The sequence below is a fragment of the Sparus aurata genome, chromosome 3 (genome assembly GCF_900880675.1).
Source record: "Sparus aurata chromosome 3, fSpaAur1.1, whole genome shotgun sequence".
Taxonomy (NCBI): Eukaryota; Metazoa; Chordata; class Actinopteri; order Spariformes; family Sparidae; genus Sparus; species Sparus aurata.
This window is the reverse complement of record NC_044189.1, coordinates 425,341-452,502: the sequence shown is the minus strand read 5'-3', so window position 1 is coordinate 452,502 and position 27,162 is coordinate 425,341. Positions and strand designations below refer to the sequence as shown.

General features: G+C 40.4%; 1 protein-coding gene across 1 annotated transcript; it reads left to right on the top strand.

The window, feature by feature from the left end:
- LOC115578604 (major histocompatibility complex class I-related gene protein-like) lies at positions 1–27,162 on the top strand (the record flags this gene model as incomplete). The annotated part of the gene is made up of 7 exons (XM_030411649.1): positions 1–28; positions 13,452–13,721; positions 25,574–25,852; positions 26,159–26,461; positions 26,566–26,667; positions 26,846–26,863; positions 27,029–27,162. Coding segments are annotated over 7 exons (1,050 nt in total), but the record flags the coding sequence as incomplete, so codon positions are not given.

The following is a 27,162-nucleotide window of genomic DNA, read 5'->3' as shown; positions in this document are numbered from 1 at the left end:
CTTCTCTTCTGTCACATTTCATCACCAGGTAAGATCACATTTTAAACCTTTAAACTCTTTAAACTTCACAGTCCACCCAACTCTTTTCTCCGTGTTTAGTTTCACTTTTGTTTCAACTTGATCAGACTGTTTTAACTGAATGATTCTGAATTCATCTTTTTTTTTTTGAGTGGTGATGAGTGTGTATTCATACTAAAGGGAGGCTGTTTGTTCTGCACATTACATTTAAAACATTTGCGTTTGCGTTTTGCTCCTTCGCAGCAAACACACACACTTCATATTGTATTTTTGACTTGTGTTATTTATAAGCGTCTTTGTTTGTCCTGCAGTGCTACACTCCATGAAGTATTTCATAACTGCATCAACTGGAATCCCAAACCTCCCAGAATTTGTGGGGACAGTAGAAGTTGATGAACTTCTTATGGTGTACTGTGACAGCAACAACAGGCTGGATGTAAAACAGGACATTACTAAATCATTCTTCACAAAGTATCCTGAGCAGCTGGAGTCTTACAAACAAGAGTGTTTCCACTTTTTGCCAAACACCTACAAATCCTTCACTAACAGTTTGATGCGTCTCTACAACCAAAGTGGAGGTACAGTATGTAACATGTTATAGCCTGTTTAACTTTTTACTGTTCTGCATCTTAGTTGTAAAGTGACCCAGGGCCTCAAGATACCAATCAGTTCAAACTCTAACATCATTTTACACATAACCTGAAATAGAGATTCATGTAAAATAAACCATCATATCAGTTTGTCTTCAGTGGTCCAGCCACTACCTGTCATTCATCATGTCAACATTCATCAGCTGCTAGTTAGACTTGTTGCTGAAGCTGTTAAACACAAACTAATGATAATAATCTGATTCATGATCGCAAGAAATGTTTCATCTGTGAATCAGTGTTAATTACAGTCTCTGTCTCTGTCTCAGGTGTCCATGTTTTACAAGAGGTGGGAGGCTGTGAGTGGGATGATGAGACTGAAGAGGTCAAAGGTTTCGTTCAGTTTGGTTATGATGGAAAAGACTTCATGAAATGGGATCCGAATACATCTACATGGATCGCTCTAAGACCTGAGGCTGTCAACTCTCAATGATATGGGTGGCTGATGAAAATTCAAGAAATTTCTTTGAGATTAAGTTACTCAGAATTATCCAAAGTGGCTGAAGATATTCGTGGAGTATGGGAGGAGCATTCTGCTGAGAACAGGTAGAGTCACCTGACCTGATGTAGTTTATTAGACACAGTGATCTTCATAAAGGCTGCTCAGACTGAACTGTCCTTGTATTATTAATCCAACCTGTCTAACATCAGCGTTTTTGTAGTGGTTACATTTGTTTTAGTCCTGACCAATCACAGACATCTTTGGGTGACATCACTCACCATCAAATCTCAGACTGTGATGTCACAGTTAGTTTAAGGAAAGTGATTTTACAGTTTCAGTGTTTCACAATAGAAATAGTTCCACTGAACATTGACACTGTGATTGACGACCTGACTGTGAATCATAAGAACAGACAGACATTGTTCTTCTCTGACTGTAGTGAGTGTCTTTAGTGGTGGTGTAGTTCCCTCCTCTGTCTGTATACAGATCATGTGGAGGCTGTGTAGCAGATGTGTTGTTATGTACCCTGTCATTATTACACTGTGGTCTGGATACATGGATCACATTACTTGGTCACCATCAACACTGTCCTCCTGCTTTTTAAAAATCAATATTTAGTCAGCTGACACTATTACAAACTGTCACAAGCACATGATATGATTCACATCATGCTGCTGGTTTCACACTATTCCCCTGATCAACAGTTTGCAGCAGTGATGTGCCAACAAACATAGTATTGTAACAAAATAGCGCAGATGAAGTCTTCTAGCAAGTAAAAAAGGATGTATATGATGCATCATTTTTAATATTCTAAAAGGTTTGCAGATGTTTCTTGAGCAACAAAATACACTTTCACACTTTCTGTTATTGATTCAAAATTCTTCATCTTTCTTTTACCTTGTTTCTTTTCCTCTCTCTCCTCTTTAATATCTCTCTCTTTACTCTCCAGAGCTTCCCTCAGTGTCTCTCCTCCAGAAGACTCCCTCCTCTCCAGTCAGCTGCCTCGCTACAGGTTTCTACCCTCACAGAGCCTCACTCGTCTGGAGGAAAGATGGAGAGGAGCTTCATGAGGAGGTGGACCACGGAGAGATCCTCCCCAACCACGATGGAACCTTCCAGATGAGTGTTGACCTGAACCTTTCATCAGTCACACCTGAAGACTGGACGAGGTACGACTGTGTGTTTCAGCTCTCTGGTGTGAAGGAGGAAATCATCACCAAACTAGAGAAAGATCGGATCAGAACCAACTGGGGTAAGAGTGAGATCAGAGGGTGCTGAAGGGGAGTGCATGGGAACAACAACAAAAACAGTAGTAATAATCTATTATTGTATTCAACAGTGAAGCCCAGTAACATGACCGTCCTCGTCACTGCTGCAGTGGTTGTTCTTGCTCTCATTCTCATCGGTGCTGCTGGATTCATCGTTGACAAAAAGAAGAAAGGTGAGAGAGAAAAAAGAAAGATTTCACTACTTTGATTTCAGTCTTTGAGTTGATTTCTTTTATTCAGGTTGCAGAATTAAAACAATCATCAGAGAAAGTAAATACAGTCAGCACTAAACAGACTGAGTATAAACAGATACTCAGTCTGAGTGAGTAGAAGAGAGGAATAAAGTGACTAAAGATAATCTGGCATTTACAACTGTGACTGAAATTATTTGTCTTGTTCTGATTTCAGCCATCAGGCCTCCATCTTGTAAGTGAAACTTACTTTGGTTCTATTTCAGCTGATCTGACTCAGACTCACACCTGTTTCACATTATTGTGCAGATGAACCTTTTCAACACTGTTTCCTGTATTTATTGTTTATAAAAGTTCAATCCAGGATGTTTGTTTCTGACCTGCAGCTCCTGACAACAGCACAGAGCTCTCTGAGCAGCTGAATCCAGAGACCTGAATGACAAACACACTCAGTGACTCTCCTGGTGACACTTTATTTAGTTTTGATGAACTAAAAGACAATAAAGGAGCAAAAAGATGGATTCTTGCTATATAAGTAATGTTATGTAAAGAGGACTGATTGAAAAGTTGGGACTGTTCTATGTTCTATGACTCTGATTGGTTATTTTATTGATTGTTGTTTTCTGTCGAATTCATACTCAAAACAATCAGGGGACAGCATGTAACCAGACTTTAGTTACAAACTATCCTAACTCTAACTTTATAACATGTACATTGATCAGTTTATAGAAAAAGAGTATAGTAATCATATAGTAAGACATTAAGTGGTGGTGGCGTTTAAGTCAGGTGACCGTGATGTCATCCGTTTACAGCTGAACATTCGCTTTTTTGGAGGGAGGAGGGAGATTTATATCGACAATTGTATGACTATGGACTTATGAGACTATACATGTAAATTACTTTACACTGATGAACATGAATGAACTCGAATATATTGTTCTTTCTTTTTGTCTTTTCAATAAAATCCTCACATTTTAAAAAGTTTGGTCCACATGCGCGTTTGTGACGACACTTCAATATATTACCTGAACATTCAGTTTTCTCACAGTGGATTTGAATGAGGAGATTGATATCAATGTGAACTCTGAGCAGAGTTAGCTCCCAGACAAGGTTAGCTTAGCTTAGGATGAACACATGAGCTGAGGTTTATACAAATTAAATGTACAAGCAACATACAACAATAATAGAAATTACATAAAAACAGAGGTACCCTGAGAGAAAATTATTAAATGTTCCTATATAACCCTTCACTAACATCTACAACTGTACTGTAGTTATATAGAAAGAGTCAATTTATAGTGCTAATTTGTTTATATGGGTTATTACATTTACTTCGGTTGGTAAAGTGTTCTGATGTGGGCCTATAAATGTATTGCTGCTGTTAATATTTGTATGGTTAATGTGGCAAATTCTGGCAAAATGTCCTTTGTTTTGAAAGGCATTTGAACGCCTCAGGTTTCTGTTGTTTGGATTCTCATTTGTTTGGGCAGGTGTTAATCATTTTCTCCGTTATCGGGGATTAACCTGTCGGATTGTTAGAGGGGCGGGACTAGAGGGAAAGCCCGGGAAATGAGGAGAGAAAGAGCGGCAGAGAGAAGCAGAAAGATGTTAAGTCCGAGCAAACTTTAAAATGACTGTATAGAAAAGTATTATTTACCGTTATCAACCAGAACTTTATGTGAGTTTGATTACTTTGTTAAAAGTATAACCGAGCGTGTTTTAGAAGTGAGGGCTCATTACTGGCGCTAACTGAAGACAATGATGGGACTGTTGCTAGCGGTTAGCATCGCTAACTGCTAATCAGGAGACGATGTTGGAAGTTGGACGTTGACACGGCTGCTGCAGGACAGAGGAGTCGGTGATGGACCGAGCCTCAGGACAGAACCGAGCCTCAGGACGGGTCTCTGGTCACGTCGCTGCCTCTGGGAAGAAGTTTTTGAGGAAACCGCTGGATCGCTTTTCCTGGTTCGGGTGAGTATCCTGACATTCAGGATCAACGGTTATTTCTACATGAGCTCAGGCATGCGCACCATCACTGGTACCAACTGAAACAGTACAAAAACCTGGAGTATTACTATTGTGAAGGTTTCTAATGTGTGTTTATTTCTGTTATGAGGTGATTCAAAACAAAGGAGAAAGATATGAGCCACAAGGTTTAGACATTAAAACTGTTTATTATTGCTAAATCCTTGTTTGAAGGTGTTTTTCATGCTGATGATGTTTATATTGAATAAGAGCTAAAGTTACAGTTAAAGTTCATTGCATGGGAAAATTAATGCTCAATTACATTATAGTTGAATTAAATTAACCAACCAGGCCTCTCTGCAATTTAGCCAGAGTCATTTTCAATGTGTGTTAATTATTGTAAAACATCCCAAATGATACATTTTAGTAGCTCTCACCAATTGGCTCCCATGCGGTCTGATACATAAAAGAGGTATTCATGAAAATCATAACATAGAGTTGAGTGAGAGGGCTACAATAGAAAATGTCTTTATACAGTATAGAAATGTAGTTCTTTATGTGATTAAATGTGTTGTATCAAAAGGGAGAAAACATTTTTGAACACATTTTTAAAAAGATAATCATCTCAGGTGTGTTTAGACTCTCTGAGACCGCTCCTCTTTATGAAACGTAAAGAAAATGTAAAGAATATTACATCAGTTGAAACAAAGGCAGTAAGTCGTGTGTGATGCTACAAGACAAGAGCTGTGTTAAAATATGTTCAGGTGGGTTTATCAAAGTGAAGTCCATCTGTGTTAGAATATAAGTTGATATGTAATATGTAAAGTTTGTCTGGACTTTAAAGTGAAAAACAGTTTTTACAGTTTGACACTGGTCCAGTGTTAAAGTCCTCCTCAGCCACTGAAACAGATATACAATGTGTTTTGATCCTGTACCTGTCAAAGACAAAGCTGGGCCAGTCCAAACCGGCACTGATGCTTCTCTGTTTCACTGTTCAGCTGTTTGATGTTATGAAACTCTGTCAGCATAAAGTGAAACATGGGACTGTTCACTGTGGAGTGAGGCAGATTTTGAATGCATACAGGTAACAAAATGTCAGGTGATATAAAAGAAGATAAGATAAACCTTTGTTTCTTTTGCATTTTAAAGAAATGCCAATTTTCATTCTGAGCTCACTCAGTGAATTCAGCTGATTTCATACTACAACTGAAGGATGGCGTAATAAAGACAAAGTTCAGACACACGTACATTAAATGTGTGTATTATCCTTCATGAAGTTGATTTGCAATCAAATAATGTTAAACACCTCTATTTATATATACACCTCTATATCTGAAAATACTTTGAGTACAAGAACTTCAGCTTATTTTGAGTTTAGCAAAGACCAAAGACCACAGGAAAACCTGTTGAAGAACATTTACTCATGTCTAAACCTCTCATCCCCACTGGGGGGAGCTAAAGACACAGTGATGGAAGGAAGGAGGCGTGTTATCCAAACAGAAAACACCTCCTCCCTTTATTCACACCATGAAGACTCCACTGACTCAACTCAGCTGTTACGTGGATGAACCTTACTTCTCATCAAAACATGAAGATCTTCATTTTCTTGCTTCTCTCGAGCCACTTTGCATTTTCAGGTAAGAAAACTTTCCTTGAATTACTTCCTGAAAGCAGTTAATGAAACACAGAACAGTTCAGCAGTAAACTAGTGACCTGTAGCTGGAGGCTGCCTGTCTTTATATTTCAGGTCAACCAGTCTGTCCAGCTCAGGGTTCAGATAATATGAAAATGAATTAGGATGTTGTTCTATAGTTAATAAATAACTTTGATTTGTGTTAAACTTTGGAACAAGCACAGATCCAAGTCTATAGTCAGAAACATACTGTAGTCCTAAAGCCTGTATTACTGTGCTGTGTTACTGGAGGCTGTATGTTGTAAGTGTGGGGTGAAACATAGGAGACAGAGGACTTCAGACATCATACCAACATTTTACTACAGTTTTAATATCTGTATATGTAGAATATGTCACAGACAGGAAGACACTCTTTTTTTTACTTTCACTTTGTCTCCGTTGCTTCCTCTTGTTCCCCCTCCAGCTGTCTTGCTATTTCAGCGTGGTAAAAACAAATTATGTTCCCATATGTGTGACAGACTCCATATAAACAGATGGGGCAGGCAGGAGCAACACAGCTGCCACGCAGTTCACAGGCATCCAGTGTTTCCATCCTGTTAGGTGGTTCAGGTAGATGTGGACTGACATTGTTGTTACACAGAGTTGTTCTTTTTTTTTTATCGAGTGCAGGAAAAAGAAAAGCTTCCAGGGTATCCACGGAGTCTTAAAAGGTCTTAAAAAGTCTTAAATTTGACAATCTCAATTTTAGGCCTTAAAAAGTCATAAATACGTTAATATTTTGCATATAGGTCTTAAACTACATTTAGTCGGGTCTTAAATATGTACGTTCATTAACCGCTTCCGTCATCGCCTTTTTTGTTTGTTTGTTTGTTTCTTTGGAGGAAATGTGTTGGTGAGATTCACAGTCATCTCTGTGTGTTCTTCTGTGTAAAGTATCCAGTAACGAAAGTGGTATTTTGCCAACAGCGCGGTCGGAATTTATCGCCGCACACTTCGCCAGTTCCGGAACGACTTCGACAGCGGAATCTGCCAGAGGACCCTCAAATTGGGCACACTCAGTGTGAAAGCGCTGAAAAAACACCAGTTAGCTTCTAAAAGTCTCCAGCGAAGTCACGTAATCACACACTTCTGTACGCCTTTGTCACCAGTTCCCGGTCCAATTTCATCCAGTTCTGCTCGACCCGAACTCTGCACTGCCTCTGCCACCTAACAGTCAAGCCACATTCAAACCAGCTTTGGCCCAACTCCGACGTTGAAAGCGGAGGTGCTTTCGATTTTGAACAGTGTGTGTGTGTCAGTGTGTGTGTGTGCGCACCCATCAGGGATATTATAGTTAACTCAAATTAAATTCCTTGATAAAAACTATACTTAAACTACTTAGATCACTTGTTAAACTAATTGAAACTAAACTAAAATGAAAAAACAAACTGAAAAACTAAATTAAAATAAAAACTACTGAAAATGTTAAAACTATAATAACCCTGACACACACTCATTCACTCCATTCTTCATTGTTTGAGCTGCTCTGTGAATGGCAATAAATGTGGTTATTTGTTTAAAGCAATTCTGGGACCGCATTTTTCCTTACTTTTTTCGTACTTCTTGTAGGTCTTAGATTTAGTTCAAACTGGTCTTAAAAAGGTCTAAAAAAAAGTCTTAAATTTGACTTGTTCAAACCTGCAGAGACCCTGGCTTCTTTATGCTGAGGCAGTTAAATAAGATAATCAACTTTATTGCCCTGTCACAGGAACAACTGTCATAAACTGCAGAGGACTGAAAAACAAGTGTCATTGAGAAGCTTCATTGAAAGTCGTTGCACACTAGCAAACATACAGTATGAAAAGACAAACCACAGTTCATTTTATAACTTTCAGACTCAGTGTGTGTCTTCTAACAGTAAACTCACTTCACTTCACCAGCAAGTGTTGGTGATGGACACTGGTTTGTGACCTATGTGTGTCTCTCAAGGATGGTAGTGCTGGCTGATATGACCTTAAAATCATGCCACAATATTAGAGCTGTTCCAAACGATTATTTTTCAAACGATTAATCTAGCGATTATTTTTTCGATTAGTCAACTAATCTAACGATTAATTTAATGCTACATGACCAAACAAAAGTAACTTAGTAACTGTAATTGTCTTTGGCAACTTATATGAGGAAAAAAATACCGCAGTTGTAGGCAGAGCAGTGTCTGTCCTCCTGCCTGTCCTACCGACTGTATTCTCTGTGAGAAAGACATTAACTATGCAAACAAGGGCAGCCATGCACTGCAGGCACACTGTCGAACAGAAGTGCACAAGAAGAAGGTGCAGGTCATAGCATCAACACACAGTGGAGCCAGCACTTCATGAGAGAAGTTGTTTTTCTTATATAGCATAATGTGACCATGTATAGATAGATACTTTATCATACATTCATACTGTCTTGTAATTCTGCTCGATTTTTCTCTCAAAATGCATCATATTGATGCTTTTAAATATTAAATATTCAAAATGTTCTTCCGGGGGAGCATGTCCCCAGACCCCCCGAGAGAGGTCATATCCTTCTCACCTTTTTCACCCCTGACCCGTTTTCATGCCTGATATTAGAAGTAGGGATGGGATGATACACTTAAACTCACGATACGATGCACCTCGATATGCCAGGGTCACGAAACGATACGTCACGAGACGATATCAAAAAAGAAAAAAAGAAAATATTACTGCGTGATTACAACTTATTTATTTTTGTTTCAGTTGCACACAGGGAAACACACGGCCCAACAGTTCAAACACAAACAAGAACACTCCCTTAGTGCTCTAACCCTAGACTAAGTTATCTCAGCCTCTCTTAAGTCATGGCCCTGGCCTAGGACTGGTTCTTCTTCAGAAAAACTAACATATCAACATGTTCTGGTGTAATCAGTGATCTTTGAGCACACACAATGGCCCTCATTTATCAAACGAACGTACGACAGAAAAACGTGCGTACGACCATTTCCACGCAAACTTCGGCATTTATCAATCTGAACGTGAGCGGGAGCTACGATCAAATCTCACGTCAGGTCTGAGATCGTGTACACAAATTTGAGTCTGTGGATTTGCAGGGCAGCGCAGCAAAATCTGGCTGAGTCTGAAAATAACAAACCTCAGCTGTCATTAAGCAAAAGCAGTCACATATTTAGATCAGATCAAAACGGGTTCTTAAAACGAATAAAACAAAAACATTTTTTTTAAAAGCCCACGTTCTTACTGAAAGGCTACCACTTTTTTGTAATATAAAATATGATAGGCTACGTGACAACTAATTAATGGAATACCTAATAACCCTGCTACAGAGCAGGAATGCAGACACAGTGCGCACACACGCACACGGGTCACAGTGGAGTTGCTTCGGGTTGCTGAAGGGCAGGTGGCTCTGTCTCGGACCAGCAGGGGGAACGCTGTTGTATACCCCGGAGAAAGTGTGCGATATTATTTTGGCCTGTCAAGTTTTGCACAACATTGTATTAGTGAATGGAGCCTTTGATGTGCCGGCGCAGTCAGATGAGCCAATGCCCATGGAACCGTGGCCAGCACAGCCTCCACTGGGGGCTACACGGAGGAGACAGGACCTCATTCATCACCTTTAAAACGTAAAGTATACCTTAAACTCTTGCAAATGCTCTGCAGTATTTAATCAGTAATGTGAATTATTGGTGGAATTGGCTAAAGGCATAATAAACACAGAAAATAGACAACATTTAGTCATTTTTAGACTTTATTAAGGCTTTTTTAGAGTTTCATTAATTTCTTTTAATGTGTTATTTGTTGCCTCATGTGCGCCGGCAACTGAGGCCAATAAACTGCATATTTCTATTTGTCTGTCCAGGACCTCTGCTGTGATGATGTTTGGTCTGGACGCAGCACCGGGGCCAGAGGGCACACGCTCTGGGGAGGAGACCTCGCCGACATGATGCTGGTGCCTGGCTGTGAAGCATTTAAAAATACAATAAAAATGTATACCCATGAAACATGTGTAAGCCTAATTATGTGTAGGAAATGTGAACAGTCAGAGTTTGATAGATTTTACAATGCAGTAGTCCGGAGTCCGTTCCTCTGGCAATGCTGTTTACTGCCTCCGTTTTTCTCTTCCATACAGCGTTTTTATGACCTCCTTTAATTCCATTTTTCAGACTGCCAAAAAGCAAATCTTTGTTTTGCTCCACCTCGGATGTCAGGATGCCGATCTCCATCTCGAAAAAGTTTATTTTCTTGCCAGTGTTTCTTCTCTCCATGTTTGACCTCAGTGGGTGAGGCCTCCGAACCAGGAATATTTAAGGGCGTAACATGTTAATGACGATCGAATTCAGCCGCCGCATTTATCAAGACCCGCTCATTAGTACGCTGAGATTGGTCAGAAACGAATGTTTCATAAATCACACGTGTGTCCCGTCGTACGACCAATTCTGCGCTTAGATCTGCGCCCGTTTTCACGCAAGATTGATAAATGAGGGCCAATGTCTCCTGCCGTGGAAAAGACCCGTTCACTGGGCACTGACGTAGCAGGAATGCAAAGGTAGGCTTTGGCAAGGGGGGCAAGTATGGGGTAAGCATATGCATTAACTTTCCACCACTCAAGTGGACTACTGTTGAGTGGGATAGGAATCCCATTTCTGTAGGAGAGTATCTCCATTTCAATCCCTCTGCTGGACTGCACTGTCTCAAGAGTAGTGTAGGAGCTCCCAAGGAGATCTTCTAGCGCTGTCTTCTTTGTTGGGGGAGGCTGTGTCACGTCCTGCATCTGCCTTTCTCCTTCTACTGGCCCTTCCTGGCTCTGCTCTGCTCCCTGTGCTGTCTCAATCATGACCACGGCCTGCTCTGCTGCTGCTGCCCCTGATGTTGAAGCACTGGCCCTAGTTGTTCTTTCATCAGTGTCACTGGTCTAAAAAAATAAAATAGAAAAACTAGCTCAAACATTTCTGTCTTTCAATCCCTCACTCCCTCTCTCTCTCACACAGACACACACACACAGACACAGACACACACACACACACACACACAGACACACACTCTCTCCATCTCTCTCACTCTGTCACACACACACACTCTCTCTCTCTCTCATTCACTCGGATCAACTAATTAAAAAAAAACAATCGATATGAGAAATAAGTTTTCAGGCTGTAGCCTACACATACACAGTTACACACACGCACAGCACACCTCTGTTTTTTTTTTCAATGAAAGTTAGTCTACCTGGTTGCGTTGCAAATGAAGTCCTGCAGCTTTCTCACGTATCCGGGCATAGACGGACTCGCGTTGTTCATTATTCAGATGGGACAGGCTTCAGAATCGTGGGTCAAGCGCTATGCACTCCTGCAGCATATCATTACAGTCCCCAGAATACCGGTCCGAGATGTCGAGTAGGATTGCGCTTTTCATGCTGGCGATGGTCTGTGTGTCATTTTCGTCTGGTGACATGCTTTGCTCGATCATGTACTTCAGTGGCATTATAAGTGAAACAGTGGGCTCTTTTTCATCACAGACAACTTTTGTGGCTGTCTTCAGTGGCTTAAGCAGTTTCACTATGTCTTCTACATCTGATATATCAGTGTTATCCAGGGTGTCGATTTCTCTCGCATTCCTTCGGATTTCTGGGCTGCTCAGCGCTGCTGAGACAGCTGCTTGTTGTCTCAGGTAGCGCGCGAGCATTTCGTACGTGCTATTCCACCTGGTCTGGACATCGGTGATGAGCTTATGCCGAGGCAGCTCCAACTGGGTCTGCTTGTTGGCCAGGACGGCGGTGGCCATGGTGCTCTTGTGAAAGAATGTAGTTACTCTTCGCACACGGCCAAGAAGGCGCGCGACGCAGGATACAGCCAGGCCTCGCTTACTGGCCAGATTCACAACGTGCGCCAAGCACTTGATGTGAGGATGGAGATCACTCTCTCTCACTGCAATGTCCATATTGCTTGCGTTGTCTGTGACACAAGCGATGGTTGTTTGTGGCCTCGTTAGCTCCCACTCTCTCAGTGCATTTCTCAACACGCGAGCTATGTTAACACCAGTATGACTTTCACTTAACTCACGAGTTTGCAACACAAAGCTTTTACTCTCCCATTTCTCGTCGATGACTTGTGCCGTTATGGTGATATAACTCTGTGTTGCACGCGACGTCCAGCCGTCGGTGGTCAGGGCGATGCATTCTGCATTTTTGAGACACTCTTTCACGCTTTGTTTGGTTTCATTGTAAATTTCTGGGATTACCTTCTCTGAAAAATGTCCTCGGCATAGCATCTTAAACTTGGGCTCCAGCACCTTGAACATTTGGATGAATTTTCTGTTCTCTACAATGTTAAATGGAGCCATATAGTCCGCTATGAACTCACCAATGAGCCTGGTTATCTGTTTTGCACGCGGACTTGACAGGGGTAGAGTCAGTGCTTGTTTCATGGTCAGCTGTCCCTTGGGTAGGCTTGTTTTCTCTGGGGCCGTCTTCACATTTTTATGGTGACGTTGAAGGTGGTGGTTCATGTTTGTTGTGTTGGAGGTGGTGTACGGAGTGACGGCATAGCATAGCTTACACACAGTCTTCATCTTGTCAGTTACTCTATTGCCGTCTTTGTCTTTTTTAATGAGAAAGCCAAAATACTGCCAGACAAATGACCTGTATCCAGGCGGAGCGTCCTCAATTTCGACCTCATTCGACTCCATTGTTCGGCGTTTTGAAGGCAAGGTAGTTGGTGCTAATGTTTGTTAGCTTACTGTACAGTGTTGTTGTTGCAGCATGCGCTGTGACCTGACCTGCGCCGTTCCCCGGATGTAATTTTTTTTCATTTAGTTTTCCCCTGCTTGACCAGCAGCAGATGGTGCTGCCAGCCTGCCACCATAGACTGTATGCCTGCCCCACACATATACACACAAACACACACACTAAATTATTTATAGAGTACACAGATCATTAGGCAGTGCCATCTAGTCTTCATTTCGCGATCCATTTTTTTCAAACTCGATGCGTATTGTCGCGTTTTGTATCGCGATATTTCGCCTAACGATATTTCATCCCCTCCCTAATTAGAAGGGGGACCCGATAGTTGAAGTACTTTGAGTGTAACTTCTCTTTAAAGTCTGTCCAAACACCAAAATGCTTCCCAGTAGTTGGTGGGCCGTACTGTAACCCTGTAATGATAGAATAGTTGGATAAGAAGATTCATGCTGTAGATGGCAGGCCTTAATCTAAAGTGTTACCATGACATATTTATGATGAGTGTATTGATGATGGTGATGTGTATTTATACTGAATGTATGAACCTCTTCTGTCCTGCAGTGAAACATTCCCTGAAGTATATCTTCACTGCATCTTCTGGACTCCCAGACTTCCCGGAGTACGCTGCAGCTGCAGTGGTTGATGATAATCTGGTGGGCTACTGCGACAAAAACAAATTGATACTCAATCAAAAACACGACTGGTTGAAAAAAGTATTGGAAAATTATCCCCACCACTTGGAGGAGTACAAAAGAGGATGTTTTGAGAAGGACCCAACTTATTTCAAAGCCACAATCAATAGTTTGAAACAGCGCTTCAACCAAAGTGGAGGTACAGTATGTACTATGTTATATTTCACCTTTTACTTCATGAACTGTTCTTTATGATTATAAAAAAAAGGTTTCATAAGATTTGCATCAGACATATTTGGCATTGATTTTATCAGCCTTCCTGGACTGAAAGAAAGTTTCCATCATGCACAGTGAAAAAGACAGAATTTTTAGTTTTTTACATTTTAAAGTTAAATGCATCAATCTGGTGCACTTTGAAAGCAAAATTAAGAGGCTAGATCTATGAAGAACTGTGTGCTCTTGTTAACTATTTAATCATAAACACATTGGTTGTATAGATACGAATGGTGAAAACACAAAATCAACTAGAGCATACATAGGGCCCTATAAAATCCATTTTATTTTTTCCCAATTTACGTTTTATTTTTTCCCAAATTCTGTTTTTTCGGTTTTAATTTTTGGGAATTCCGTTTTTTCCATTTACATTTTGTGAATCCAGTTTTTTTTTTTTCATCTTTTACTCTTATTTTACTACTAAAACAGTGTTTCTTTAATGTAAATGACAAGATGTACACAAATTAAATAGAAATTACCCTAAATTTATTGAGGTGACAAACACATTTCCTCAATACTGTACCGTAGAGTACACTAAAGTGCATCAAAAACATCTGATTTCATCATGTCTTCATACAGTAGTATATTTAATTTGGGTTTCATTGAACAAAAACATGGTCAGCTCTCAGGCAGATCCAGTAAATGTTTGCATACCAAAATTGTTCTGAAAATTTAAGTTGTAAATAATCAAAAAAATAGCAAAGATGACCAACAAAATGAGAAATTATACTTGTTACGTTATGTCAATAACATACTAACCAGCTAGCAGTGAAAACACCAACCCTCCCCCTGTCCTCTGAGCTCCCAGCCCAGGCAGAGGCAGCTAAGAGGGCTGTGGCTAACGGGGCTAGCTAGCTAACAGCAGCTACTGTAAGCAGCAGTTAACAGTCACTCTGGTATTATATGCCGATAATATGAATCGCACAGGTGGCTGACGCTCACGTATTACACCTTTAATTAGGATTTCTCAGGTCTGCTTCTTTGCAAAACAACAGTTCACCTGACACATACAAGTTGTTCGGGAACTGCTCGGCTCTATACTGAGAGGTTAATGTCGAGTTTCTCCATTTTTTCGCCGAGGAAGACGGAGCCGTGGGCAGCCGCTTCACCATGCTTACACTGTTTTGACGTGGGGGGTGGGGACTTGTTGTGCCACCCAGATTTGCTTCCCTCCGTGCAGTCTTCCTCAGACATACGTTCCTCTTCCACACGAAAACAGCATTTCAGTGAAATTATGTCAAATTCTGCAATATTCCTGGTTTAACAATAGATTCTGTTTTAATCGGCCAATTCCGCGATTCCGTCCGCGATTCCGTGATCGCGGAAATCATAGGGCCCTACATACATCTGAGCCATTAAAGAAATTAAGCAAAAGTGGTTACCTGTTTTGAGCTAGTTTATTGTTTAGCAAATACAATAATAAATAATTAAACTGTAAGCTAAATTGTAATAAAAAAATAAATTGGATTCGGAGGGTACATCATCAATTTGTCATAGTTGCAGCCTTAAGGGGAGACATGGCAGGCAAAAACATTTTGGGTTATTTCTACAACTCTCCCTACACCCCTATTTGCAAATTTTGCACCCCAAATTTGGACATTTAATTTTCCTGGGTTTTGAAAAAAACAGTTCTAATGCCCTTTGGTAATTAAATTCCTCTGGACTCGGCCCATTGATGGAGACCCTCAGGCAGGAAGCCAGGTGCTCTCCTTGCATCCTGTTACGAAGGTCTGATTTGACCTGAAAAGGAAGGTAACTATAATTAGCCAAATTAATGAAAATATTTTGAGCACACTGCTCTTTTAGTTAAGAAGAGTATGCAGTTTATCATGTAAGTGCAATGGGTTAAATGTTTGGCACACATCTCAGCAACATATTGCCATGCCCTCTGTCCTTACCCTGTTCATTGTGGAGAAGTCTTTCTCACAGGAATGACAAGTGCAATTGCTGCCAAACGGCTGAGTAATGGGTATACAGGGTTTCCGCGGGATCTTAAAAAGTCCAAAAATTTGACAATTTCAATTTTAGGCCTTAAAAAGTCTTAAAAAGTCTAAAATTTGACAATCTCAATTTTAGGCCTTAAAAAGTCTTAAATACGTCCATATTTTGCACATAGGTCTTAATTATATTTAGTTATGTCTTAAATATGCACATTCATTTACCGCTTCCATCGTCGCCTTTTTTGTTTTTTTGTTTTTGTTTCAGGGAATGTGTTGGTGAGATTCACAGTCAGCTCCGTGTGTTGTACTTCTGTCTGAAGTATCAGGAACATAAGTGGCATTTTACCAATAGCCCGGTCGGAATTTATCGCCATAAACTTCACCAGTTCCAGAAAGACTTCGACTGTGGAATCTGCTACAACTATGTGAAAGTTTATATTTAAGTGTTGGGTTGAACATCCAGAATTCAGTTGGTTAAAAGCCGTACTTAATAATGAATCTGAAGCGCAGTGCACGCTCTGCAAGAGGACCCTCAAATTTGGCACACTCGGTGTGAAAGCGCTGGGGTCACACACAAAATCGGAAAAACTCTGGTTAGCTTCTAAAAGTCTCCAGGAAAGTCACGCTATCACACACTTCTGTATGCCTTTGTCACCAGTTCCCGGTCTAAGTTCGTCCACTTCTGCTCGACCCGAATTCTGACGTCTCGTAGTCAAGCGACATTCAAACCTTCTTCATCTCAACTCTCACTGCATGAAAAGTGGGATTTTCGGCCCCGTAAACGCCCGAAAATCTCCCTAATTTTCGGCAGTTAACGACAATTTACAGGCTGTGAACGTGGCGTTTGTCTGTGCCGAAAATTGTCGGAAACGAACCATGACGTCAGCGGAGCTCCCGGAGGTGCGAACGCCTCCAATTTGCATATGAATAGCAGCGAAACCACGCCTGTCCAGAGAATGTGTGGGCTGGCTTGAATATCCTCACTCACTATTGGATGAAACCACTACTCATAAACAAGCAAAATCACTCCTGATTGGTCACCCTGGGTCATTATAAATGTAAACCCCGGTGGGAATATATATATATATATATATATATATATATATATATATATATATATATGTATATGTACACACACATATACACACACATTCATTTATATTTATGATATCATCAATGACATGAATGAATTTACTGAGGAAAGGAACATTTGCCAGGAAGGAGTTGTTTATTCAAAGAGTTTTATTAGCACAAATACAATCACACAGCATGTACAAAGCATAATCTGCCCACACAACAAACGGGAAGCTCACAAGAGGCCCAAAATCCTACAGCACCGAAGTGTCTGTTTTTGCAGACGTCTGTGGTGCGCTGCTACTTCGGAATCGCCTCTCATGTGACAGCAGTGTGGCAGAGCTCGGTGAGCTCCCGGCTGGGAAAGGACGGAGGTCGCACAATTCATCCAGACACCCGCCATCTTGTGCCGTCTTCCTCCTTAAACATCAGGTCCATGGCGGCGAACTTCGAAAGGTCCACCTCATCCTCACCTAGCACTCTGGCTCGCTTCCAGCATCTGTAAAAACAATCAATAAAGACGATCAGTACTGCGCGATGCACTGCGTATGGATACAACACATTTATTATTTAATAGAATAATAGTCACATTGACCAAAGACGGATCTAATCTAATAAATCTTACCCCCTTTGTCCTCGATCGACTCCGAGCTGAACTCCTCACAGCTTCAGCCTGCGATGCAAGATCTGGTTGTTTGTTGTCCTGCGTATTGTCTCGTAATGTCTTACAGGCAGCTGGAAAACAATTAAAAAAGACTGGTATGAATAAAGAAACGTAAGTCACAGTAAAATTAAATGAGGGAGAACACAGTAACAGTTACTTACACACAATGGCGTCATTATCGGCATCGTGTAAATCTGGACTTGCAGACGTGGCTTGTTATGAGGCGAGTTTAGTCTGTGAAAACAAAATGCCCGCAGCGATAAACCTCCGTGTCCCTCTGCGGCAGCGAAGCTCCGTCCGTCGGCAACATTCTTCGTGGCGACCCCGCAAAGCTCCTCTCGTCCGCGCAGGCCTCCTCTCGACAATGGCCGGGCCGCTAGCCTAGCTCCTGCTAGCTAGCTTAGCTCCTGCTAGCTAGCTTAGCCGAACTTGCTTCGTGTCCAATAAAACACAAACACTTCGACTGCGATGGAGAGTCCAACTCACACACTCACAGCACGTCGTCAGACAACAGTTCAGTCTGTTAGTGATAAAACACGACACTGACGACACACAGTCCACTGTCAGCTGCTCGACGCCATTAACTCTCCGCTCTTTCTTCGTCGTCACTCACTCTTAGTGATGTGTCTTCCGTGCCGAGGCTTCGAAGCGTGTGTCGAGTAGTCAAGGAAGATTTTTGTGAAGCGCGTATCGAGGCTTGTGTCGATGACGTATGTACCACGTGACTGATTCAGGTTTGTGGCTTTGGCATGTGATTCGAAATATGAGAGGCAACGAAACACAATGGAGGTCCCCCATCACCTCAAATCCTTTAAAATTGGATTGTGCGCATAAGTAGTTGAGTGGTTAGAGCGCATGTCACCAACGCAGCAGACCCCGGTTCGAATCCCGGCTGGAGTACCTTTGCTGCATGTCACACCCCCTCTCTCTCCCATTTTTCCAATCTATCCACTGTCATAAATAAAGGTGTCTATGACTGGAAAAAATCTTAAAAACAAAAAAAAAGAAAAAGAAAAAGAAACTGCCCAAGCCCAGCACAGTGGAGAAGTTGTTGTTTTTAAATTAATACAATTTCCTCATTGTATGCGTTACATTTTGTCCCGAGTAACACATTCACATCACAACCCTCTCCCCAATTTGTTTCAACTTTCCCCCCTGTCATCATTATATCAGAAAAACAGACACTATATTAATGAGTATATTATTTGTTTATTTGCGTTATCATTTAAGCACAATTCAATTCAAAGCTTCAAGCCCTGGTGTCATTACAATCACTCTGCCTGTTTTACATTCATTGTCCACTTGATGGCACAGTAGAGCAAATGAAGCACCATGAAGCTTTGGCCCATGTGTGAACCAATTGGATGGAAAGCTTCAATGCTTCATGAAGCTTCATCTCGCCATCACTACTCACGCTCCGGTCAACCCGGAAGTTTAAAAACTCTTAAAGGTCATGAACTCTCACACGCAATAAGAATTACTTTTCAACTGCTTTTAAAACATTCAGAACCCATGAAATTATAGAAATGCTTTTTTTATATATATTTTAATATCTTGGTTATCTCAAAATATTTCATGCAAATTTTAACTTCTTAACAACTGGCGTTTTATCTTTAACTTGTTCCCAGGAGAGAGAGAGAGAGAGAAAAGAATAAATAACCTTTTTTACATAACATTGGCCATTGCTAATGACATACACAGTAATTAATCTAGCATACTTTCATTAAATAAATCCATTCAAGCTAAAATATAAGGGTCTATAATTAGGCAATACTGAGCCTCATCTATTTATACCAGAGATTTTCTTAAAATGAAGTTAACACCTTTTAGAACAAGGTTACCTGGGGTAAAACTCCCCCTGCTACCCTGATTTGCATTTGTATAGCTCACAGCATTTTCATTTACATGTTAAAGCCTCCCCTAGAATCAGGGGGAGGGGGGTCATGGGGGGACAACTGTCAAGCAAGGCCCACGTCAATTTCCGACAATTCACGGCAGTTTTCAGTGTTGCCTGCAAATTGCTGCAAACCTGAAATTCCACGTCAATCTACAGTGCCGCATACTGACGAAAATCCCACTTTTCATGCAGTGTCTGACGTTGAAATCGGAAGTGCTTTGGATTTTGAACACCATGTGTTTGTATAGTATTTTTGTGTGTGTGCGCGCGTGCACATATAATAATCCTGGTGTTTGTGTACAACATAAATAGCAAATAAATGTATAAAGAAAAAACCAGGGTTATTATAGTTAATAAATTAAATTCCCAGATAAAAACTAAACTAAAGCTACTTAATCACTTGTTAAACTAATTCAAACTAAACTGAAATAAAAAGCAAACTGAAAAAACAAATTAAAATAAAAACTAATGAAATTTGAAAACTATAATAACTGGTACACACACTCCATTCTTAATTGCTTGAGCTGCTCTGTGAATGGCAATAGATGTAGTTATTTTTTTAAGTAATTTTCAAAAACTTAATTTTTTGAAAGAAAAAAAAAAAAAAAAAGCAAGGAAAAACTTTATTTTTCCTTGCTTTTTCATACTTTATGTAGTTCTTAAATTTCGTTGAAAGTGGTCTTAAAAAGGTTTTAAAAAGTCTTAAATTTGACTTATTCATGCCTGCAGAAACCCTGGTATATCTGTCCCCATTCGTCGCACTCACTGGCTAGCAGGGTCATTATTTTGGCCTGGTTCTTGTCCTAGAAATAATTTTAAAAAGATGTTCATTTACATTATTTAAATTAATCAAGGTGTCTCTGCAGGTTAAATTGAATAATCTTCAAGACTTTAAAGTCTTAAAAGACCAAATATAAAGAAATATGAAAAAGAGTACTGGGATTTGCTTGGATTTCTCTTTACAGGGTTAAGTATGACAGGTAGGTGTAAAGTGAGTTGGCTTTATTTACAATAGGACATTTTCCCAACAGGTGAGTATAAAGGTAAGTGTATTAGGTTCTGTTTAGTGATAAGCATTAGGTAGACTTGGGGATTTGTAGGCTATCGAAACTTTTGATCCTACTTTGAATGACAAATTCTGACAAAAATATAAATTAATACATAAAATGAGATATAATGTTTATGTTGAGGGTCAGTGTGCAATATATCAGTATCATTCATCCACCTTGAATGCCCCTCCTCCACGCATGTGCTCTCTGAAGGACTGCCACTCCTGGAATATCAAGGTCTCCTTTCCAGGAAGAAACCTTTTTGCCAGGGTCTGAAGGTGGGTGTTTTTCTCTTCATCAGCTAGGGCTACTGCCTGTGGTCCCAAAACGCTGAAGGCCCCAATGATATTAAGATTCTGGAATCTCCTTTCTAAGTGGTGTATCAGGCCACTGATGTAAGGACTGGCAACCTACAATTAGCAGAAAAGAAAAGTAAAACCCCCAAATTCTTCAAACAGCAGACAATGTAAGGCACCCTTCCAAGGATTTAAAATGCCTTCATTGAAAATGGCATGTTCAAATGAACAAGTTTAACACCAGATCATGATGTGAGTTAGAGTTTGGCATTGTATTTACTACTCCCTTACGAAGGCATGCTGGCCGAAATCTGGTTTTAACATGCCATTTAAATGAAGGCATTTTCATTCATTGGAAAAGTGCCTTGGATTCTCTTTTGCTGTTTGAAACTATGGAACCCCAAACCAAAGAGCACCTTCAATTTTAAGACCCAACACACTTCTAATCTTGTGGGGAAAAAAACCTAAAACATTTACCTCTCTCAGAAATTTTGTCCACTGCTCCTCCTGTGGCAGGTCCCACCCTGTCCTCTCCTGTTCCTCTCCTCCTCATAATGGATCATGAAGGCTCCGAGTGCAAGGGGGTCATCAAGGTCTTGGTGGATACGGGATAGGAAGGACCCAGGGAGCGGAGTCTCAGCCGTCGGTCAGCTGCTTAGCAAACCAATTTACACGCCCTGTGTTTACATGTCAAATAACACAACAAGGCAAATTACACATACATTTCTTTCTTAAAAACACACGAACATGGAATAGTGAAAGGATCATACCCATCATAAACGCTGCCCCATCAGTGCCAAGCCCGCAGAGTTTCTCTGTTGGCACCCTCTTGTTCTGCAGGACAGCTTTCACAGCAGTGACTGTGGTATCAGCTTTGCCATCACTGACTGTCACGATGTCGAGGAACTGGTTAAAAACCAGTCCCTCTTTATCCAGGTATGTGAATGAAACAAAACCGCATTAAGTATAGAATGCTAAGGGGTTTGAAGAAAACTCAAAAAAGAAGGAAAACAGGAATCTCGATTAAATAAAAAAACTTATTCCTGAATCACATCCCTGATAACGTTATTCACGCCTTTTTCAGCTTCTATTACTCCAACTACTGTAGAACCAGGGTATGATACCAGAAAGTATGCATAATTCACGCAGAAAATTGATACAAAACTGAGTAAGCTGGGTCTGCCAAATATATGGTTATACCTGATGTGCAGATCAAGCTGACGAAGCAGGGAAACATCTGTGCTTGCTTGGGATGCTCTTACCTGCTCTATGAGAGGCTCCTCGATGACCATGGAAACAATTTCTAGCATCTCATCAATTATGCGATGAGAGCGGTAGTTGTTCCTGCGATCAATCTTGAAATCAGAAAATCTCTGGAAAATGGAAAATGATTACGAGCCCTGTATAAGGGCTAAACGAATTCAAGTTTTTAGCACAAGAATTTACTTTAAGCTTGAGGAAATAGTCACAGCCCAGGGGCTGGGCCAAGCTTGGCAGCTTGCCGTAGTTGGTGTGATGGGCTATCTCATTTTTGACCAACCAATACAGGCACTTGAACCCCCCAATTACAGCTTTGTGCTCCATATTAAGTGACAACTAATTCCAGCCTCACTGAATACTACCCATTCAACCACGTCAGAAACTTATGGGATTGTGATTTGAATAGGTTGATGATGTGACTGCAGTAAGGCTTAGAAATTACCTGATACAATTGAGTTGTGGCATTTAATGCTCTGTTGGTGGTGCTCAGTATTGATGCGGTGCTCGAGATAATCCTTTCTGTAATGGACAGCCCCAACCTCCACAAAGGGTCTCAATTTAGGACCATTTTTTACAGGAGGCCTGTGCTACCAGCAAGCACGACAAAACATCCCTAAAAAGTAGAAGAACAATCCATTAAGTCTGCCCACTGCAATAATGGTATTTATAATTGGGCATTCTTTGCAAATTTGGACCCTATTTCCGACTTGACCCTGCATTATTGATTAACAATTCAAATGAAGAATTATCTCAGAACTGCTTTTTTATATTGCTTAATTTTTCATATGTTGTTCTATACATTCTGATGTACACACATTTGAAATATCTGACAGGTCAATTCCGAAAAAGGGTCCAAATTCACATGGAATGCCTCTAGTACTAAATGCAAATATTAAACTTACCATGTGGAGTAACATAAAGCCAGTGTTTAAACTGGGGCAATTGCAGCCATTCAGGATTCCACCCTGATTTCCGGTGTTTGCCTGCACCTATATGACATAAATAATATAAATATTTCCCACATAGACCAACAACTACTGAAACTACTCTGACCTACTGCCCCTTTCTCTGCTGTTAAATTGACCTGCTGTCCCTTCCTTTAGGGAAGGGCGTCTCCCCTGCTGTCCCTATGTGAACTACCTGCCCTGCTCTCTGAAAGTCTGTCCCTCTATAATAGTCAGCGGAGGCTGTCTCTCTTGCTGCCCCTGTTGTCTCCTCTGCTTCCTGGAGAAGCTGTCCCTTCTGCTACAAAGAAGCAAGTAACGTTCCATTGTCACTACAGTTCATTTCTTGACCAAAGCCTAATGGCCTTTTCAGACACAAAGAGGTTTGAGCTGCACTTAACGCTGGGTTTTGGTTTGGCCCTGTGCCCAAAGTTCAACCTGGCCCGCACTTTGCTCGGCGCTGCTAAAAGCTGTCGTGTGTTTCAGAGCGCAGTGATGCCTTTGTCGCGTTATGTCTGAAAGGGCCTTAACGGTTGTGAATAATCTGTTTGGCTATTGATTTGCTATCTATGCTAATGTTAGCTATCCTAACTTGCTACCTCTTGAGCTTTTTCTTCCTCATCTGGTGGTGGATTTCTCTCTCTCTTCTTGAAGTATTTAAAAATGCTCATGGTCTGAAAATCAATGGTACAAACATTAAGATTAAAACGGTAATGTTAGTGTTACTTCAACTTTATTAACAAAAATAGCTTGACATTACATGGTGAGGCAACTTGCTCCTCAGATGCTGAAAATACGTTAGTTACAAGGCTTGCGGGGCTCTCGTCCGCGGCGCCTTGTAAACGTTAAGTTAAATTACGTTGTCAAAGCAGCTGGTAATAAAGATTTTCTATATACATTTATACTTTCTGAACCGTCTCTGGTAATAACATTAACATTAGATAATTAGCTTAATGTTAGCTAGGTAGATATAACGTTGCATGCTTTTTCACGGCAAGCAGCCGGATATATCAGTCGACATAATCGAGAATGACAGCTAAAATCGCTACCAGAGTCGACTGACTGGGAGTGAGAGATGCTTTGCTGAATCAGTGGCGTGAAACACAAGTTACAGATCTTTTATGTTGTTATGAGAAGTGTAAGAATTTTTATCAGTTCAGTCATGGCAGGCCGCCACAGTCTAAGTAATTAATGGGAAACACTGTACTCCGTGAGCCATATTTACAGGGTTAAACTTCTCACAGGAGAGGAAGTAGGAATCGAACAACTGTTGAAACAAATGTTACACCACTGTCTGGTGTGAAGGCAGATACACATTATAAATACTGGCTGGACGTAAACATCACTTAAAAGATATAAACAATACATCATCTGGATGCATTTAAACATAACTTAACCCTATATGACCATTTGTATCATATTTGATACGCAAGTTTCTGAGACCTCTATCTTGTCAACATAATCAATACTTTCCTTAAAAACCTGTTGTATATCACCTGATACATGTATTCTGCCCACTAGTGGATAATCATTCCACTGCAGGCAGTGGAATGACTTTTTTTGGCTTTTTCAAAATGGCCGCTGTCATTAAATCATTCTCACACTTTTGGCAGGAAAATCTTTGCTAGTTTACAAGAAGTTACAGTAGGAATAACATTTATATTGTTACTCATTTTTTCAAGTAAATATGTTATGTATTGAATCAATGCATAATTACTTTATGATTCATTCTTTATATTACAGTTAAACTGTGTTAAAAAAGGGTGTATCAAATTTGATACTGCAGGTATTTATCCCTGAATGGTCATGTCACATTTTTGTAATGGAATCAACATCAATCCTACCACAATACAATCACACACTATTTTGCAAGCACTGCACCAGCAATCATCTCTCACATGCCAACTGTGAAGGTATAAGGTGCATTTTTGCCTGAACAAGGACCGAAACTGTTCTTGTGCCGACCACAAAGTGAAAAAAAAAGACTGTGAAAAGTTTTATCTATAAAAAAACAATGAGAGAAGCTGCCTAAGATGTTCTATATTTTCAAAATGTTATTTGCACAATTAGATTTGTATCTTAAATCAACACTGTTTTGAGCAAAAAGTTGCCAAAAACACCCAATGTATCAAATGTGATACAAAAAATATCTCATAAACAAAATGATATAGAAAAAAATTTTGAACTGATTTTGTTAAAAGGTTTTATAAACATCTCAGTTCCAAAAAATTAGAATTTTCTGACAATGTTTTGATGGGTCAGGCTTTACAGGGTTAAATGATACAACAACAGTGTATCAGGAACAAATTGGCAGAATGAGTTCAAACAATCTAACATGTGGCAGCTTGGTCTCACACAGAGACACATACAGGACACACCCAGCATATATGTCCTCCTCTTACTAAACTCCTTCCTGCACACAGGTAGGTGAATCTCTTCACCAGTCAAAGCCTCACAGAACTGACGCTCGACTTGACATTTTTTAATACACAGAATATAACTATTATAGTTCAAACTAGAGAAAACTGTTTTTGTGTTAGTCCCTGCTGTAATAGTTTGGACTCAAACCAGGGACGCTGCATCACTGTTCATTGTTGGCATGTTAAACCTTAAAGTGATGAGGTGAGGTGTTTCTTTCTCTGTCTCTGTCTCAGGTGTTCACATTTTACAAAGGGTGATTGGCTGTGAGTGGGATGATGAGACCGGAGAGGTTACTGGTTTTAATCAGTATGGTTATGATGGAGAAGACTTCATATCATTCGACCTGAAGACAGAGACATGGATCGCTCCAAAACCACAGGCTTTCATCACCAAGCTGAAATGGGATGCTGACAAAGCTAAAATGAAGTTCAATCAGAAATGTCTCAAAGTGATTTATCCTGCGAGGCTGAAGTTGTATGTGGACTATGGGAGGAGCTTTCTGCTGAGAACAGGTAGAATCACCTGACCTGATGTAGTTTAATGGACACAATCATGTTCATACAGTCTGCTCAGACTGAACTGCTGTTGTGTTTTCACTCCAGTCAGTCTGACATTACATTGTTGTCTCTGTTTATTTTCTGTAGCTGTAAGATTTGATGTCATCCTAACCAATCAGTGAACACTGACATTTTGGCTGTTCTTAAATTTCTTTCCATTGATGCTCAGACTGTGATAGCCAGAGTTCATTTAGCATAAGTCAAGTAAGTTTGCTGTCTCAGTGTTTCAAACTAGAAATAGTTTCATTGATCTCTCTCCAGAGCTTCCCTCAGTGTCTCTCCTCCAGAAGACTCCCTCCTCTCCAGTCAGCTGCCTCGCTACAGGTTTCTACCCTCACAGAGCCTCACTCGTCTGGAGGAAAGATGGAGAGGAGCTTCATGAGGAGGTGGACCACGGAGAGATCCTCCCCAACCACGATGGAACCTTCCAGATGAGTGTTGACCTGAACCTTTCATCAGTCACACCTGAAGACTGGACGAGGTACGACTGTGTGTTTCAGCTCTCTGGTGTGAAGGAGGACATCATCACCAAACTGGAGAAAGATCGGATCAGAACCAACTGGGGTAAGAGTGAGATCATCTTCAATAATAAATAATAAACCAATTAACTGTTTAATTTGTTCTAACCTGCTTCATCTGCACCAGTCTTAATTTATTGTATTCAACAGTGAAGCCCAGTAACATGACCGTCCTCGTCACTGCTGCAGTGGTTGTTCTTGCTCTCATTCTCATCGGTGCTGCTGGATTCATTGTTTACAAAAAGAAGAAAGGTGAGAGAGAGAAAGGAAAGATTTCACTACTTTGATTTCAGTCTTTCAGTTGATTTATTTTAAATTGAAGATTTCTGTATAAACAGATATGAGTGAGTAGAAGAGAGGAATAAAATGACTAAAGATAATCTGGCATTTACAACTGTGACTGAAATTATTTGTCTTGTTTTGATTTCAGCCATCAGCCCTCCATCTTGTAAGTAAAACTTACTTTGGTTCTATTTCAGCTGATCTGACTCACACTTCATGTTTTAGATTAGAACATGTTTCACATTATTGTGCAGATTAACCTTTTCAACACTGTTTCCTGTATTTATTGTTGAAAAAAGTTCAATCCAGGATGTTTGTTTCTGACCTGCAGCTCCTGACAACAGCACAGAGCTCTCTGAGCAGCTGAATCCAGAGACCTGAATGACAAACACACTCAGTGACTCTCCTGGTGTCACTTTATTTAGCTTTGATGAACTTAAAGACAGTAAAAAAGTAAAAGATGGC